The 16,917-nt window shown below is 38.5% G+C and overlaps 2 protein-coding genes across 4 annotated transcripts; one reads left to right on the plus strand and one right to left on the minus strand.

Annotated features, from left to right (window-relative positions):
- Positions 1 to 42: 42 nt before the first annotated feature.
- cga (glycoprotein hormones, alpha polypeptide) lies at positions 43 to 1,883 on the minus strand. Its single transcript, XM_056393383.1, has 4 exons — positions 1,731 to 1,883; positions 1,537 to 1,648; positions 1,116 to 1,291; positions 43 to 333 (listed from the first exon to the last, which is right to left on the minus strand). Exons 1-4 carry the CDS (start codon positions 1,755 to 1,757, stop codon positions 259 to 261), a joined length of 390 nt encoding a protein of 129 aa, XP_056249358.1. The 5' UTR covers positions 1,758 to 1,883; the 3' UTR covers positions 43 to 258.
- Positions 1,884 to 7,117: 5,234 nt separating this feature from the next.
- On the plus strand, positions 7,118 to 15,833 carry LOC130180581 (heterogeneous nuclear ribonucleoprotein Q). Of its 3 annotated transcripts, none has more exons than XM_056394201.1 (12): positions 7,119 to 7,267; positions 9,052 to 9,211; positions 10,180 to 10,298; positions 10,581 to 10,688; positions 10,890 to 11,003; positions 11,290 to 11,466; positions 11,746 to 11,881; positions 12,481 to 12,686; positions 12,783 to 12,932; positions 13,043 to 13,164; positions 13,257 to 13,582; positions 14,296 to 15,833. In XM_056394201.1, the coding sequence occupies exons 2-12, from the start codon at positions 9,064 to 9,066 to the stop codon at positions 14,322 to 14,324; spliced, it is 1,635 nt and encodes a 544-aa protein (XP_056250176.1). In that variant the 5' UTR covers positions 7,119 to 7,267; positions 9,052 to 9,063; the 3' UTR covers positions 14,325 to 15,833. The 3 variants fall into 3 exon arrangements, with proteins under 3 accessions (XP_056250178.1, XP_056250176.1, XP_056250177.1); XM_056394202.1 differs by having other exon boundaries at positions 14,299 to 15,833; XM_056394203.1 differs by lacking the exon at positions 9,052 to 9,211 and having other exon boundaries at positions 7,118 to 7,267.
- The last annotated feature ends 1,084 nt before the right edge of the window (positions 15,834 to 16,917 follow it).

Raw genomic sequence — 16,917 nt, forward strand, 5'->3', positions numbered from 1 at the left:
CACACACACAATAATGCATGGATTTTAATGTAAGAATGAAAATGCAATATATATGCATATTTTAATTGCTTTTCAATCTACAGTTTATCATACACAAAATGAGCTAATTACACATCACAGACACAGAATTTCTACAAAAAATATTATCTGCCAACTCAAGAACATACATTTTAAATCAGAGAGGAGCTTGTGCATATTAAAAGTAACACAACTTGTTGCCACGCTGAGTGCTGCAGAATGGTTTCCAGTTCTCATCGGTCATATCTTGTGAAAATAGCAGGTGCTGCAGTGGCAGTCTGTGTGGTTTTTCACTATTATGCCGGCCACCTCTGTCTGAAAGAGCAACACATGAGGAGGAAGAAGTGAATACTAACAGTTTGTCACATCAGTCTGCTGCAGCAAGTAAATGTATGTTTATGATGAGATGCTCTTTTTAGCAGCATGAGGGGTCGAAGCGTCTGCACTTCTTAACATATTTTAACAGAAACCAGAATTGAAACAAACTGCAAACTAAATTAAAACCAAACTTCATTGTGACTTACAGTGGTGGAGGAAAAGAACAGATGTTTTTTTTTTAAATGTATAATCTTAATTTGAAAAGTAACTATCTACAGCTGTCGGATTAAAGCAGTGAAGTAAAAACAGTATATTTTCCTCTGGATCTTGGTGGAGTAAAATTTTATAGTACTAGGTTACTTTCCACCACTGCTGGCCTAACTTCAACATATTCACTGACATATCATAAAACTAAACTGAACATAAGTCAAAACCTGAGAACTATAGATGTATAAAAATTAAAATTAGCCAATTAATTAAAAACTTTAACAACTATATTAAAGGTTATTTACAAAATGAAAATTTCATCTGCAGATCGTGGGAGCGAAAGATTTGTGATGTTTGTGCCATTTTTCCTTCATTGATAGCAATATTGTTGATAGACAAGAAACACTGGCCAGATTTAAATCAGGGTTGTGGCAATTAAAGGATACACATATACTGCTTTACCATTAGGTGACCACGAGAGTCTCTCCAAGACTCAATTTCCATCTACTGTAACCTATTAGTAAATAGGCACAAAGTTTAATGAGTGTTTTTGGTGTTTCTTGCACCTGTACCTTGTAGCTGTGCTTTGCCACACAGCACGTTGCCTCGGACGTGATGTTCTTTGGGTTGTTCATAGTCTTCATGGCCTTGAGGGGTGTCGGGTACGCTCTGGAGAAGCAGCAGCCCATGCACTGGTAGACGTTGGGGAAAAGACTGTTCTTTCTCAGCGTGCATTCCTCACAGCCCACTGGAGAAAGATGATAGTGGTTTCACAAGCAAAATCATAGGCTATGACTCATGAACCGTTTGCAACATTCATTAACATTTGAGACCTGAGATGAAACTCACAGTGTAGAGTCGTGGAGAATAGAATTCATTACAGGCAGATTGTGCTAATTTATTGATTTATAACACCAGTATTAACAATGAGATGCCTCAATCGTAAATGATAAGATTTGTTTGAGAGAGGCAAATATTATAAATCAATCTTACTGTTTGATGAGTCAATGTTGGGGTAAGAATCAGCTATGTAAAGACAAAAAGACAACAGAAGGAGAGACAGTCCAGCTGTTTTCACTGAGCCCATTGTGGTTGCAGCAGTTACCTAGAGAGAAAAGAAGTTCAAAATCTATTGAATCAAAACTTTATCAATGAGTAAATCATAGATCAAGATGTTAAAGTATTACCATGTTGAGAGAAAGTGTCCCCTTCATTGTGCCTCCGTACAGGACCCCTTTTTGTATCGCGGACTTCTGCTTCAGTCCATCTCATTTTATACCAGTGTTCCCGGGCAACTTCCTGGATTATGTGAAAACCTACCGACCTTATCAGTGATCTCACTGACTCACTGGCCTCTTGCTACCTTCCTCATAATCCCTTCATAGCACAAAAATGATAAGAACAAACCGTGGAAAGTCAAAACATACTTCCACCATCCTTCCATCCTGACTATGGATGATACCTGTAATCCCCGGGTTTTTGTTACTTGGTAACTGAGGGTTGTTATTAATTGTCATGTCACAGCACGGGAGGGGTCATTAGTTTAGGATTTTCTTGGTCATTTTGGTTAACTGCAGTTTGAACATTTGTACAGGCAGCATGTGAGTTGAGTTATGTTTCTGAATTAAGAAAAGCATAAACATTTTAAAAGTGTAAAGCAGAAATATTACTTTTTAAAGCTATGTCATCACTCTATGGAGTCTTAGCATGCTACATTTTTAAATAATTTAAATGTTTTTCTAACATTCAACAAAGAGGACAAGGTTTTATATCTTTCTCCTTGGGGATTAGATCTGTATTTTCCTTCCCTTTTCAAACATACATTCATTACAACCAAAACATTCTGCGAAATCGAATAAAATAGGTGAAAATTAAATTTTCATTGACGTCCTCAGTTGTGAAGGTTCTCATCTTCCAATTCACCGAGTGGCTGCTTCCTGGAAAAATTAATGAAATAAACAACATGAGAGCGTCCTTGAGTTAAATTTAACTTAATACAAAAAAAAAAAAACAAACCCTGACATCAAATCTTTTTAATCTGTTTATCATATATCATTGTACATTGAATATATTTGGGTTTTGGACTAAAACAAGATATCTGAAGATGTCACCTGGGATTCTGAGAAGGTTTGATGTACATTATTTCCCTAGTTTTTGATATTTCATACTCTAAATGAAAGTGATAAAATAATCTGCAGATTAAATGATAATGGAAGTAATCACCATGTGCTGCCTTACATTGCTCTGTACATGCAGTTTAATGTTGGATACTGTACATATATTAATGCAATTACTATCTCAACATGCATATTGGTTCCCAGTATCAGACTATTTTTGGGGTGTGTAGTCTTTTTATCCTCAATTTTATATTAAATATTGAGGCAAAACTCATTGTTTCAGTGCAGTGGCACCTTAAAAACTGCAGGATGGATGATTGGAGGAAGCTGTGTATAAATGGAAGGATACTTAAAAGCTGTGAAGGAGTATCCATCTGTCCGCCTCTAGCATCTGAAATGTCAAGGATGAATATGAATTTATTTTGTATTTCATCTGTGTGTTTACTTATGTTCCCATGTCCTGCGTCCTTGGTTGTGCTGGTGATAAATCCTTGGCCTAAGACTCGTAATTCAATAAGTGTGGAGGACGAGATGTTAAATCACAGAGATGTCAAGAGGTTTTTTCTTTTCCTCAGCTTATGTCATAGCATTTGTATCACTTTTCCCAAAATTATAACTTTGTCTTAAAACAATAAGTGGTACTAATTTAATTCCTGCTGATTATTATTGCTTTGGCTGTATGCCACATGTCATTTTATTGTAACTGAATAAAATGTTCTGTAAAATCAAATGTAATGGTCACACTCTTATTTGAGCACATATGCATGTTTATGCTTAATGAAAAATACATTTTTGAGCATAAAAACATAATCTCAAACATCAGCTGATAGAAATGAGTTACAATCAAATCTCTCAAGATGACAGCTTTTTAAAATATTATCATGCTTTTTTTTTTCTCGGGTTCTCACACAACACAAAACTAAAATAACGGCTTGAAATCATCGTGAATGGAGTGCTGGTGTGCATTAAGGTGACAGCAGTTCAGCCTCTTGAACATCAAACAAAACGTGTTTCTGTGTTTTTTAAGTTATGCAGGTTCATCAGCAAGGCCAGATGTTCAGACTCATAAGTAGTGGAAGCAGACTTGCGATGTATTCTCTTGATGCTGCCTGTTTCCTAGGCTCTCTCCTTGTATTGATCTGACAGGGTGAGGATAAGCACCACAGGGATGTTAAGACCCAGTTGTAGAGCAAATGCTGTGGTGGTCATGCTCAATGAAACACAAGTCCGATATATTCTCAGGGGCTCTGGTGTCAAAACAGTCACTGTTGCTGCAGAGGATAAAGCCAGGGAGACATAGTGAGGTTAGCAGGTCATGTGTACAGTCAGCCGGGCTCTGCACAACTCAAAGCCAAGGTGTTCTCTATGGCATCACTGAGAAGGCCACCGACAAGTCAGTGACACCTGAGAGCAAATGAAGTAGTTAGCTGAGAATTTTCTTGCTTGTGAAGCTAATGGCTCTAATAATCATTGACGCAGTAAAGAGAATGATGATTGAAAATGAGTATGAAACCCATCAAGTCCAGGCTCATTCCCAGCTCAATACAGCAAAACTGAGGGCTGGCTGACAATACTGGCTGAGACAAAGCAGCACATGGAAGTCACATCACACGGGTGGTTTTCCTTATTGTTGGTAAAAATGAGCACGGGATTTCATTTCCCTGAGAAAGTGTATGTTTTGCAACAAACTAACCAGAAGCAATGTGTGCTTGCCTCCCAAATTTTAAAATGTCCCATTTTGGCCCCAGTGTAACAATTCCATACTTCACCAGTTTATCAGTTGTACTGCTATGGTCATCTGTATTGAAGGAACCCAACTCCGGTATAACGTAACCAACTAAAATAAAACAAAAGGACCAGAGTTGATCACAGTCAAATGTTGTTGCCAAACATTGGAATCCTTAAATTATATTTATCTTATTTGCCGCATATACAAAGATTTTCCATCAGCATCGATATAATGGGATATGCAGTGTAACAATTTAGCAGATTTGTCATCATGCAAACAGACATACATTTATCCTTTTGTATCTTAGGCATAGGCTATAAGACTGGAGCATTTCAAAAAGTAATACACAAGACTGAAAGTGGAGAACAGAGGTTCTGCTAAAGCGTTCAGGAGCCATTTGATTGATAAGGACACACAGAGACACTCTCTCCACATGGTGGCATGAGAGATCTGTAATGTAGTAATAATTACGGCCTTCAATAGTATGATCTGGAGCCACAAAATGTTGGCTTTGCTGGTCATCAACGCTCACCAACAAAAAAAACATTCACTGTCAAACCATAAAGCATTGATGTTTTCATAAGCATGCATATCTAAGATGGTAAACATTAAGGAAATATAAAAAGCAAACAACAACAAAAAGCAAAGACCTACCACTATATCAGTTTCATATGGAATACTATATTTAGTCTGGGTTAAAGAGGTAATTTGATGTCAATAAACACAATGTTCACTTCTCATACTCAACATTTTCTTGGTTACCAATTAAAACCTAAATGCCTTTCCACCTGAGGGGCTGCATAATCATTATCCCTTGAAATAAGGTTTTTGGCACAATGAACAGTGCTATTGTCATTAGATCCATTTTGTTCTTATTTATATCTAAGAAACTGTACCTCCGTGAATATAATGCTGACTTTACAAACTGGACCTTTGGTTGACTTTTATGGCAAAATAAGGTTTCCTCCAGACAGATTTTTGGCTTATGCCCAAACCCCTGCAGAGGACCTCTTTTACAGCTTTGGAACCTACTGTCTATTAGTTTTAGAGCTGAATGCAAAAGTATTTACTTTTAAAACATATTTCTTACAAAAGAATATCTGCCTGTTTATGGTATTTTCTCTGAAGAGTCCTTAGAGGCATGAGTAGTAAACGTCTTGTTGTCCCATAAATCCAGAGTAGACATTATTATGAATTCCACCTGTAGGGCTGAAATGTGAAAGTATTTGATTTATTCTCTTCTCAAGATTTCTCTCTGTAATAATTTACTGCCCTGTTACATTTTTAAAATAGTTCTGTTTTAAATGTAACTGTGTTTATAAAGTAAGTTACCTGTTTTTGTGAAACACCTTGCAACACAACATATTTATTGATTGAGAAAATGTGCCAAACTCCAAAGGAAATCATGCTGTAGCTCTGTTCTTCAACACCTGTGTAAGTTATTCCTCAAACTCTTCCAGCCATCATCATCCAGCTGTTAATGCTCTATAACTGCAGGGGTTGTTGGAGTCACTTACCTGTTAAAGTTTTATTACTTCAGCCATGAGCCAAACTTGAAGCCCATGATTCACTCTAGTTGTGATGAAAATAGCAGATAACCCAATCCCAGTCTCATATACTGCATTGTATTGTCATAGCAAAGTAACTATATGGCAAATAATTGTCAAGGATCAACACCGTATGCATGCATGTTGATGGTCCAAATATATGAACCCAGAAATTATCATTTAAAAAGATACCATCAAGTTGAATTTTTACAACTGACAACCTATCATACTGACAACAAATAACATTGTACACAATGTTATTGATAAAAAGTCATGCAACAAACAGCTACGTTCACAATGTTATTTGCAAGAGTATTTTAATATAGATTTTCTGCAACACACACAAGCATAAAAAAAAAAATCAGATCCAATTTGTATTACATGCATGATGAGAAATCTAACTGTTCTTTCTTCATAATGCTGCAGAGAATCTTTTACAAAATCTTTTTTTTTTAATTGTTATGTACTTTTGCACAACATAAATAAAAAAGCTCTTCAGTAATGTAAACCCTTGATCCCCATCTATTTGTTGAATTGAGCAGATGATCATTTTCAATACAAACACACATAAGCTTGACATATTCTTTTGTTCATGTAGCAGATGAACGTGTGAAATCCATGAGAAGAGTGACACGGTGTGGTGAAAAATGGGACTTACCTCACTACCCCCAGTCAAGCAGTCTGCTTCTGTATACTGTACACATGTATACAGTACAAGTGCTGGCCTCATAACGTCCAACATATGCAGAAATAAATTTAAACGCATATGGACTGGCATTTCTTAACATTTAAGAATACCGACCATCGTCAAGATGTATTATTATTAATAGTATTCTTGTTGTTGTAGTTATTATGATTTATGGTGGGTGTATTTTAATATTAGAGCCTTATTAATAATACTATATCTAATCGTAATAATTCCTTGTTTTATTTCATTATTATTTACTTTTGTATAAGTTCAACCCTGGTTTATAGTCTGATTGGTTTCTGTAACAATGCTTTTCGTCATTCTGTTAGCTAACACTTGTATCCGTCACATAAACAGTGCAGTTGTGGTGAAACTACTCATCGTCAGTAATGGTGATGGATGCAGTGGGTGACCTGCTGCTCTACTGTAAAATGCATACAAGGCAAGCCCGTGCAGGGCTGTCCAAGAAACCCCATCGACGAGACAAAACTCGAGGCGTGAACGTGGCAGCCATTTTACATCATCAAGAGTGAATGACTGAAGCCGGACCAGTGCCGGGAGTTTTACACTTTTTCTGTCTTTTAAATATCACATTTATCTTCCTAAATAATCAACACCATACACGTTGGTGAGCCAGCGGCAGGTAGGGCGAATGCTTCTAATTGGTCACGTGATAATTGCTTAATTGTTTGCTAAAAACTCTGAATCGTGCGGTGCTGTTTCAAACAATGTGGAAACTGGTGGTGGTTGGGAACGACTTCTCCAGACCGGCTTTTTGAAAATGGACTCTTCCTATGTGGCGGCACGTTGACAAACCACGCATCTAGCAGGCTAAACCTCTAGCTTCCAAGGCCTCGATGAATCTAATTAGATTTAAAAGTCGTACTTTGTCAATTGGTGAAATCGCTACCGACAAATGACGATATAACAATGGCCTCACTGAAATTCCGTTCTAATTAGCATGCTAGCTTAAGCTAGCCTATTTTGACAGATCGTGGAATTGACATGCTCATTGTCATTGTATGCTAACAGAAGCTAGCTGACAAAAGCCAGTTATCTTAGCAAGAATTAACGATCCGGTGTTACCGCTGCAGTAGCTGACATTCTTCTTGCCAACTAACATAGTAAACACAGATGCATTCATAGAAAATGCATACTAGCGCGTCATGTTATTGTCCCGATGAAGATCCCTAGTTAGCTTGGCTGCTTTAACATTAGCTGTGCAAACTAGCCCGCTAGCTAGCTAGCCTCAACGTGTGCGAGTCGGTCCCTCCCCGCTAAATCTAACGTTGTCATAAACGTCGGATAAAACAATTAATTCCCCAAAAATTGTTAACATTACAGATTGAAATTGAAGGATGATTAGTACGAAGGTTTAATATGTACTTTTTACATTATACAAATGTTTTAACCAAAGAGAAAGCACGTGCTTACCGATATAATGTGATTGATTTGTAGGCACTACGCGGTATCAGTTGCATGATATCTTTTAGCTAATATTAGCAAAGGGTAATGTTAGCTGAGTTAACGTTAGGCCAAAACATAAGTTTGTCATCCACGTTTTGCTGAGTCCAGCGTTGCCGGATGCAGTAATGTGACCAGAGAGGAGTTAGATTGCTGCTCTGCACGAGCTATTGCCTCACTATTTATCATTACAAACAAAACAGAAGTAACTGTTGGGTTTGTCATTAACGTAATGGCTGGAGTATATACGTTACTGGCACAGTCTTTGCTGTCAAAGTGTCAATAAACAAAATGCTAAAGGGCGAATACTTGCTCACTGGTCAGCCACCGGAAATCGGGGCTCACTCTCAGATGGAGCACGTGTATCAGCTATCTAGCCTCTGCTGAAGTCAGCAGTGAGAAGGTAAGCTAACATGTAATTTAGAGACCAAAGCAAACAAGGCTTCTGCACCAGCAGTGATCGAGAAGGCTGAGATACAGGCGTTAGCAAGTGAACTTGGCTCCATTTGCACAAACTTCTGAACCCAGACCAAACCAGAATGGAAAATAGTGCCACATGGACACAAACCCGGTATTTTCACTGTTCTTATAAGATGTCATTTGATTGATTTCTGTGGGGGATTGGGTATGTGCATTGTCTGTCTTGCGCGCAATGTTCAAACATCTGTGTCAACTGCCTATATGCAGGTTTCTGGGCTTCTACCTCAAGCAAGCTGAGAGCTGCAAGTGTTAAGTCAGGATAGTGAAGTGTCTCTAGACTGTAAAGGACCGTATAACCATGATAACATGTTTTGCACACTGCAACATTCCCTATTTTTCGATAATTTGTTCTTAATAATGTGACATTTTTTGAGTTTTAAAAAAAAATGATTTTCTGACATGTCTGACACTTTGCACTCTCCTGAACACATCCCAAGTCTTGCCCTTGACCCAGGATTAATTTGGCTCATTGCATTTACACAGATTTCTGGAGACATGGCCACAGAACATATTAATGGAAATGGTCCAGAAGAACCAATGGACACCTCTGCTGCAGTTACCCATTCTGAGCACTTCCAGACTTTATTAGAAGCTGGTTTACCACAGAAAGTTGCTGAAAAACTAGATGAAATTTACATAGCAGGTAAGGCACAATGAATATACTTGCATATTCAAATATGCAAATTTTTATGTTTATCAATTTCTTGCATGTACTGTCATTTTATCACATTTTTGAATGGGGGAATTGGGATCCTGAAGCAACTTTTTGTGGTTTCCTACCAAAATGGGTACTGCAGTGCTACAAAATATTAATTTACACATTACTGGTGTGAAAATGTGTACATGATTGCAGCATTTGCATTCCCAACATGGTTGCATGATAACTGGTGTCACAGTGAATGAATTGTTCTCGGAGTGTCTTGGTGAGCCTGTCCAATCACTCCATTCATTTCTATAAAATTTCCTCACATCCCATAAAATTATTGCAGAAGGATGAATGGGTCTAAGTATGATGTCAGTTATAGGTTTATCAGTTGCTTTGGTCAGGTTTTACAAGTTTTTACTGGGTTTAGCTGTAGTGACAACATTTTGGGGGTCATTTTAGGACTTGTTTGGTCGGTCAGATCTAGAAAAGTACTGGTCTGGCCTTTTCAGCCAGATGGAACTGAGGCAGAAACAATGGCAGCAGCTGTCTGGTGTGTGGCTGCCTGGGACAGGTGACGGCCCCTCCACAGAGGAGAATGCAGACCGGCTCATTAGAAACTCCCAGTCACAGTATAGAGGGGCACTGGCATATCAAGTTGCACTGTCACATCTGTTGTGATTAGTTCTGCAAAAACGTGCTGGTTGGAGGGTGAAGTGCAGCCTGACTACTGAATACAGCTCCATTAGATTAAGCTTGTCCCACTCTTCTTCTAATTGTATTATTATTTACCCATTACACATTACAAGATATTTGTTAAGCAAAATAACTCACATGTAAATCATTTTCTTTTATCCTCTGAGTTGTACTGTAATTTCTGTCCTTGAATGACAAATCAGATAGGAAAACTTTGCCTTTCTTGTGTGTTACTCATCATTTCTCTCTATGTGTTGTCCCGCTTCCTCCAGGTTTGGTGTCACACAGTGACTTAGATGATCGAGCGATTGAGGCTCTGAAAGAATTCAACGAGGAAGGTGCTCTGCAAGTCCTCTTGCAATTCAAGGACAGCGACCTCTCACATGTTCAGGTATGCATGTCAAACTGTTGGTGTATTGTTTAGTTCACTTCTTATGCCTTAACACAAAGTGGGTGATTTTCCTCTGTTCAGTGTGGTGTACAACAGCATTATGCAGTTGAACTGTGATTGCGCAATAGCTTTTAGTTGTCATGGGTCTTGTCTACAAGATGGACTCCCGCTGTCTTACGTAACAGCTTATTCTTTTTGTGTTGAACAGATAATCAGAAGTTGCCCTAATGATGATGACATTTTTCCATTTTATTGTTTAATAGTAAGTTTTTTCTGTTTCAGAACAAAAGTGCCTTTCTTTGTGGCGTGATGAAGACGTACAGACAGAGAGAGAAACAAGGGACCAAAGTGTCAGACACCAATAAAGGACCAGATGAAGCCAAAATCAAAGTGAGAACTGATACTACATTTGAATATTATATTGACATTGATTTTATTCCTGGGATGTGTGAACACTGATGCAGTGACATTAAATGCAAAAATACATGTTAACTCTATACCCAAGATCAGTTAGATGTTTGAATATATGGCATATATGACTGTTCGATAAACAATATACTTTTTAAATTTACCATGTTTTCCGATGGTCAGGCTTTGCTGGAGAGGACTGGCTACACACTTGATGTGACAACAGGCCAGAGGAAGTATGGAGGGCCACCACCAGAGTCTGCCCACTCAGGGGCACAGCCCACCATCGGTACAGAGGTACAAAACTCACGTTAGACCATTTGATAACGCTGCAAGAATAGTCCTTTTTTTTTTTTTTTTTAAACTTGCTACGTTAAGTTGGTTCTAAATCCTTTATGAATGGTGGTGTCCAAATGATGAAACTTAAATATCTTCTGTAGTAACAATGGTTACACTGATAGTTTACCGCTAAGAGCTGACTGGATACCTTTTACCAAAATGCCATCCATCTCTTGTTTTCACCTTACATTTCACACTAAAGAGTTTCTCTCATACACCATAATCTTTCCTCTCAACCTGGCAGATATTTGTAGGCAAAATCCCCAGAGACCTTTTTGAGGATGAGCTGGTTCCGCTGTTTGAGAAAGCTGGCCCCATCTGGGACCTGCGCCTGATGATGGATCCTCTCAGTGGCCTGAACAGAGGCTACGCCTTTGTCACTTTCTGCACTAAAGAAGCTGCACAGCAGGCTGTCAAATTGGTACGTTGGCTCTACTGCAGTTGTGACCAGAAAGAGAGCTGGTCTGATGTATTTGTTAGTCAAACCACAAGGCAGTATATTTTTGAACAAGAGACCGAAGTAACTTTTGTAACATACAATGTGCTATTGGCATTTAATACATATAGAGCTATATGAAATATGTCTTAATAGTGTACATAGATATGAAATGGCAAGCACATCAAGTTGGCATAGGCTCCAGTCTGTAGACTCTCCTGCCTTTTTTGTCCCTTACTTAAACGATCCTCCATCCTTCCGCAGTGCAACAACAATGAAATTCGACCGGGTAAACATATCGGCGTGTGCATCTCTGTGGCCAATAATAGACTGTTTGTTGGCTCCATCCCCAAGAGTAAAACAAAAGAGCAGATTGTTGAAGAATTTGCAAAAGTTACAGGTGGGTCATTGCCATCCTTTCATTTCTTTGATTTGTTCACAGCTTCATAACCTACTATTTAGATTAGATTCACTCTGCATTCACAATTTGTAATGCAAGAATCAGTGGGTGAAGCTTTGACAGTAAAGATTTTTATGTTTTTTTCTTGGTTGTGTCCAAATGATGACCTCATTACTGTGCTGGAGTGACTCATGTTACTATGATGGTTTACCGCTAAGATCTGACTGGACACTAAACATAGCAAATATAGTTTTTTTTTTTGTCTAATGGTTAGGTATGTCAGGAAAACCTATAACTTTTTTTTCTTTTTCTTTTTTTTTTTTAACACCCAATGTTAAGTCATAATTTCTCTGTATGTTTGCTTGACTGAAAAAAATTAGACAATTTTGATCATTAGTTTTTTATTTAAACTCTACAGCTTTTAACTTAAATTATGTTATCTTACTGTATTCTGTATTTGTGACTGATTCTAATGGCAGATTTGCTGTTACTAGTTTTTTGGTAAGTCATCTTGTAAAAGTGATTTTTATATTGATTAAAGCCACTTAACCACCTGCTCTTTTTTCCCCCCACCCCTCTCCTGTTTCTGTTTTCTACAGAGGGTCTAAATGATGTCATATTGTACCACCAGCCAGATGACAAGAAGAAGAATAGAGGCTTTTGCTTCCTGGAGTATGAAGACCACAAGACAGCAGCTCAGGCCCGTCGCCGGCTGATGAGCGGCAAGGTGAAGGTGTGGGGAAATGTGGTCACCGTGGAATGGGCAGATCCTATCGAGGACCCTGACCCAGAGGTCATGGCCAAGGTGAGGCACAGCCGAGAAGTGTGTATGTGGCCAAAATTTGTGTTGTACATATTCTGTTTTCTGTAAGAAAGCTAAACCTTGTTTATCATTTCCCAGGTCAAGGTGCTGTTTGTGAGGAACTTAGCGAGCACTGTTACAGAGGAGATACTTGAAAAGGCCTTTAGTCAGTTTGGAAAGTTGGAGCGGGTCAAAAAATTGAAAGACTATGCCTTCATCCACTTCGAGGAAAGAGATGGTGCTGTGAAGGTATGGGGGAAAAAACAGTCTATATAATGACACAGAAGACCGTCCTATCTTGTAGTTAAACTTGTCATTGCAGTTAGATTCATCCTAGAATCTTGTCTTTAATTTCACAGGCTCTGGCTGATCTCAATGGCAAAGACCTCGAAGGAGAGCACATTGAAATCGTCTTCGCCAAGCCCCCTGACCAGAAGAGGAAAGAGCGCAAAGCCCAGAGACAAGCCGCTAAAACGCAAATGTAAGAGGAAACAATGCAGCCAGTTACCAAATTTAAATGTTGATATAAAGCAAGAAACCATATTTATGTTGAGCCCGTGTATCCTTTTTCAGGTATGATGAATACTATTACTACGGGCCTCCCCACATGCCACCACCCACAAGAGGCAGAGGCCGAGGCGGGCGTGGAGGTTATTCTTACCCTCCTGATTATTATGGCTATGAAGACTATTACGATTACTATGGATACGATTACCACAACTACCGGGGTGGCTATGATGACCCGTACTATGGCTATGAGGACTTCCAGGGGTCTGGGAGAGGACGAGGAGCGAGGGGGGGGGTCCGTGGCGGTGCCAGTCAGACCAGAGGCCGCGGCTCCGTCACACCAAGGGGCCGGCTCGGCTTCTCCCAGCGAGGAGGCCCTGGAACAAGCAGAGGTAAATTACATTTTTCACAGCGAGAAACTGTTAGTTTCAAAGTGAGTAAGATCACATTAGTCACACAGTGGTGACTAATAAAGCTTGACTTTGCTGTTCCACATAATTACTGTTCATTACCGAAAGAAGTTGCTACGTGGCTGACTTCATTTTGTGTTAGGGATTTTTTAGAGGTCCTGAAAAATGACCAACTGAGCTCAGTCTTGGTGCCAGTATATTTCCGATGCCAAGGGTCAGTCATCGGAGAACAAAGTTCACAAGAATGACATTTTTGGGAGGGCTGCAGTAAATTTGAAAATGAAAGCAGCTTTAGTTGGGGAAATATTGAGGATGACCTCACATGATGAAAGTATTGATTGTCTTGAAATGATGTTACTAATGAGAAGGCTGTTAAAAAAAAAAAAAAAAAAAAAAAATACACACACCTTGCTTTTAAATTTAAAAAGTTACACCTGCTTATTGGCCTCATAACTAATCCCTGACAGGTGTCATCTTTCAGAGCAGCCAGTCAGCTTGTTGCTGCCAGCAGACAAAGGTCATTCATAACATACTGTATTTTTAAGGAGGCCAGCTGAGTCCCACCCTTGTGGGAGAATGCTGACTTCAGTATGAATTTTGTGGAATTTCATTAATTTGTCAGTTTGCTGATTGATGGGGAATGCATGCAACATGGGTTTGTTATACTAATTATATCTTTCCTCTCGTTGGTCCAGCAGGGAAACGAGGCCGAGGGCGGTCCTGACCTGTCACAGTGGATACTGACTTGATGTGTGGGGTTAACACCGTAAGCTGCAATGGATGTTGAAACAAAAAAGAGCACGACAAAAAGGTCCAATGATATTCCAGCCTTACAGAAGAAGCATCACCCCTTCCCCCATGTTTTTATTTTCTTTTTTTTCTGAAACTGCCACCTTAAAAAGATGACCGGAGGATTCTGAATACTCGCCACAGCCTCTTTGCCCCGAGTCCCTGTATCCAGCCCTGATATACAGGGCTCTATGTATTGCCCTTACAATCTACCCCTTCCCTGTCCCTGAACATGCCATTTTTAAAATAATTATTGAAGAATTTGCACTTTTTTAAGTTCTTAGGTTTGAAGTGGCTCAAAGGAGCTTGATGCTATTGTATATTTTTGTGCTAATCGCAATTTTTATTGTCGGAATATCCATGTAAATCTTAATCGTTTGATCTGGATGTTTGAAAGAGAACATTTGCAGGTTTTTAGGGTGTACCCACCTGGCATGGATAAGTCAGGCATTCCAGGAAAGTGGTTCTTTTCAGAACTTGTCTTTAAAGGGTTGGTTGACTACCTCAGTACAGAGGACTAAACTACCCGGCCTGTACTGTAAATAGGGAAACTATATTGATGAAAGCAGGGCTTGTTTTCATACAAAATATGCACAAGAGCTGCAGCGCAAAAACGATGTACTTAATGTAATATAGTCATTTTAGCTGCAGCTCTGACACTGCAAACAGTCAAACTGGGCATGCAAAACAATCTCATATGATGAGTCTGAACAAGCCCTGCTTTTATCCTATTTTGAACTGAATTAGCCGCCTTGCTTCTTCAGAGTATGTAGTTACTGGTTGTATAGTTTTTCGGATAAAATGTTACTTTTGTAAAGGCTTCAACATCACAGGCATCCAACTGCCTTTGATTTAAAAAACAAAAAAAACAAAAAAATAAAAAACAAAAATAAAGCCCTGCAGTGTCCCTTTTGTGCCACTGTATTATTCCAGTGGGTTTGTTTTTATATTGATAACAATACATTTTCAAACAACTTCAGAATAATGTTAAACAACCTAATCCAATCCATCATGTAAGATCATGTTAATCTTAAATGATCCCTTCCCAGCTCCCAAGACAGCAACTATATAGAAGATCTTTCGAGTTTATCTTGATCGATGACTGAATTGCCATATTGCCCAGCCAGTGAGCATGTGTGCCTAACGTTAGCTGCTATGATTTGGTGAGGGATCATGGTCACATAGTGGTAGAAGGGATACTGCAGTGAATGATTTCTATTTCCAGGTATAGCAAAAAGGAAACTGTGCTTGTCAATCCCAGTTTTCTATACAGTTAACTCCCTCAATAAAATCATAACAACCACCTTTTGAAAAAAAGATGTTAGCAGTTTTAAACTATTGTTGGTGGCCAACAACGTTTTTTGCATTCCTGCAAATAAATTGTTTTATACTGTAAAATGGAGGTGAGTGTAACTTATTTTTGTAATAAAGTTTTTGATTTCTATCTGTGTCCTACTCTTTGGATAAAATCCTCATGAGGTGTAAATGCTATTCTGTTCATTGGCTGGTATTTGGTTGACTCTAGTGACAGGTCTATCATTCAAACTACCTACTTTTGAGATACTTTCAGTGATTTTAAATTCCTGTAATGTGAGGAATTGTTAATCTTATTGGTTAAAATGCTGTTTTCTTTTCAGTCTCTAACAACAGGAAAGGGATAAATTTGATATTCTTTTTAAATGACAAAGGCCTGCAAAGAGGAATTTAACTACAGTGATGTTATATCCGGGTTTTACAGACCCATATGCCCTCTTATATTATTATAATATAATAATAAAATTTAATAGACTACTCAGGTCAGACGTTTCTAGTCAAGGCAGGAATAAAATGTGTAGCATATAATGACTTAGTTCAGGAAGCCATAGATGTGATATGTACAACTCTGGGGCCTGTAAACAGACAGAACTAAGCTGAATATTAATTACACTTTTCTTCTCTATTATGTCATTTCTAGCAACTGCTGTGAAATTGTCTATTTAAAGGGAATAAGAAGAGGGCGATTTAGGTTAGTTATTTGTTTCCCATTTTCACTTGCATAAACTGAGTTGGTAAGTATGCCTAAGCCTTAAAAATATTTCAATACATACATGGACTGGAGAGCAGTTGGGTTGGTCCTTCAATGACATTTAAGAACTTAATTTTTTCTTTATAATTTGCCATTATTGTCTAAATTGTTGATATTAACACTACCCTTGAGACCAGGATTTTCATGTTTAGCTTTATTTTAATATAATTAAGTCTCGATTAACTTATTTGTGAACAAACAACTTATTGCTATAAAACTGCAGTTGGACATGAGACCGTAAGTATTGAGTACTTAAATGAAGTCTAAGTCTAAGATCTAAACGCTCGGCAGTAACGGTTATAAATCTGCATGTAACCATAGCAACTGCAGCGATGTGGCTGCTACAGCGGAACTAATTAATTGGCCGCTAAACCAAAGATCGTTTCCACGTTAACTAACCAACAAAAACCTAAAACTGATAAAGCCTCTCAATTTCCGTGTGTAGTTTTCTCAAGTAAATTGT

This window comes from Seriola aureovittata, chromosome 13 (genome assembly GCF_021018895.1).
Source record: "Seriola aureovittata isolate HTS-2021-v1 ecotype China chromosome 13, ASM2101889v1, whole genome shotgun sequence".
In the NCBI taxonomy this organism is placed as follows: Eukaryota; Metazoa; Chordata; class Actinopteri; order Carangiformes; family Carangidae; genus Seriola; species Seriola aureovittata.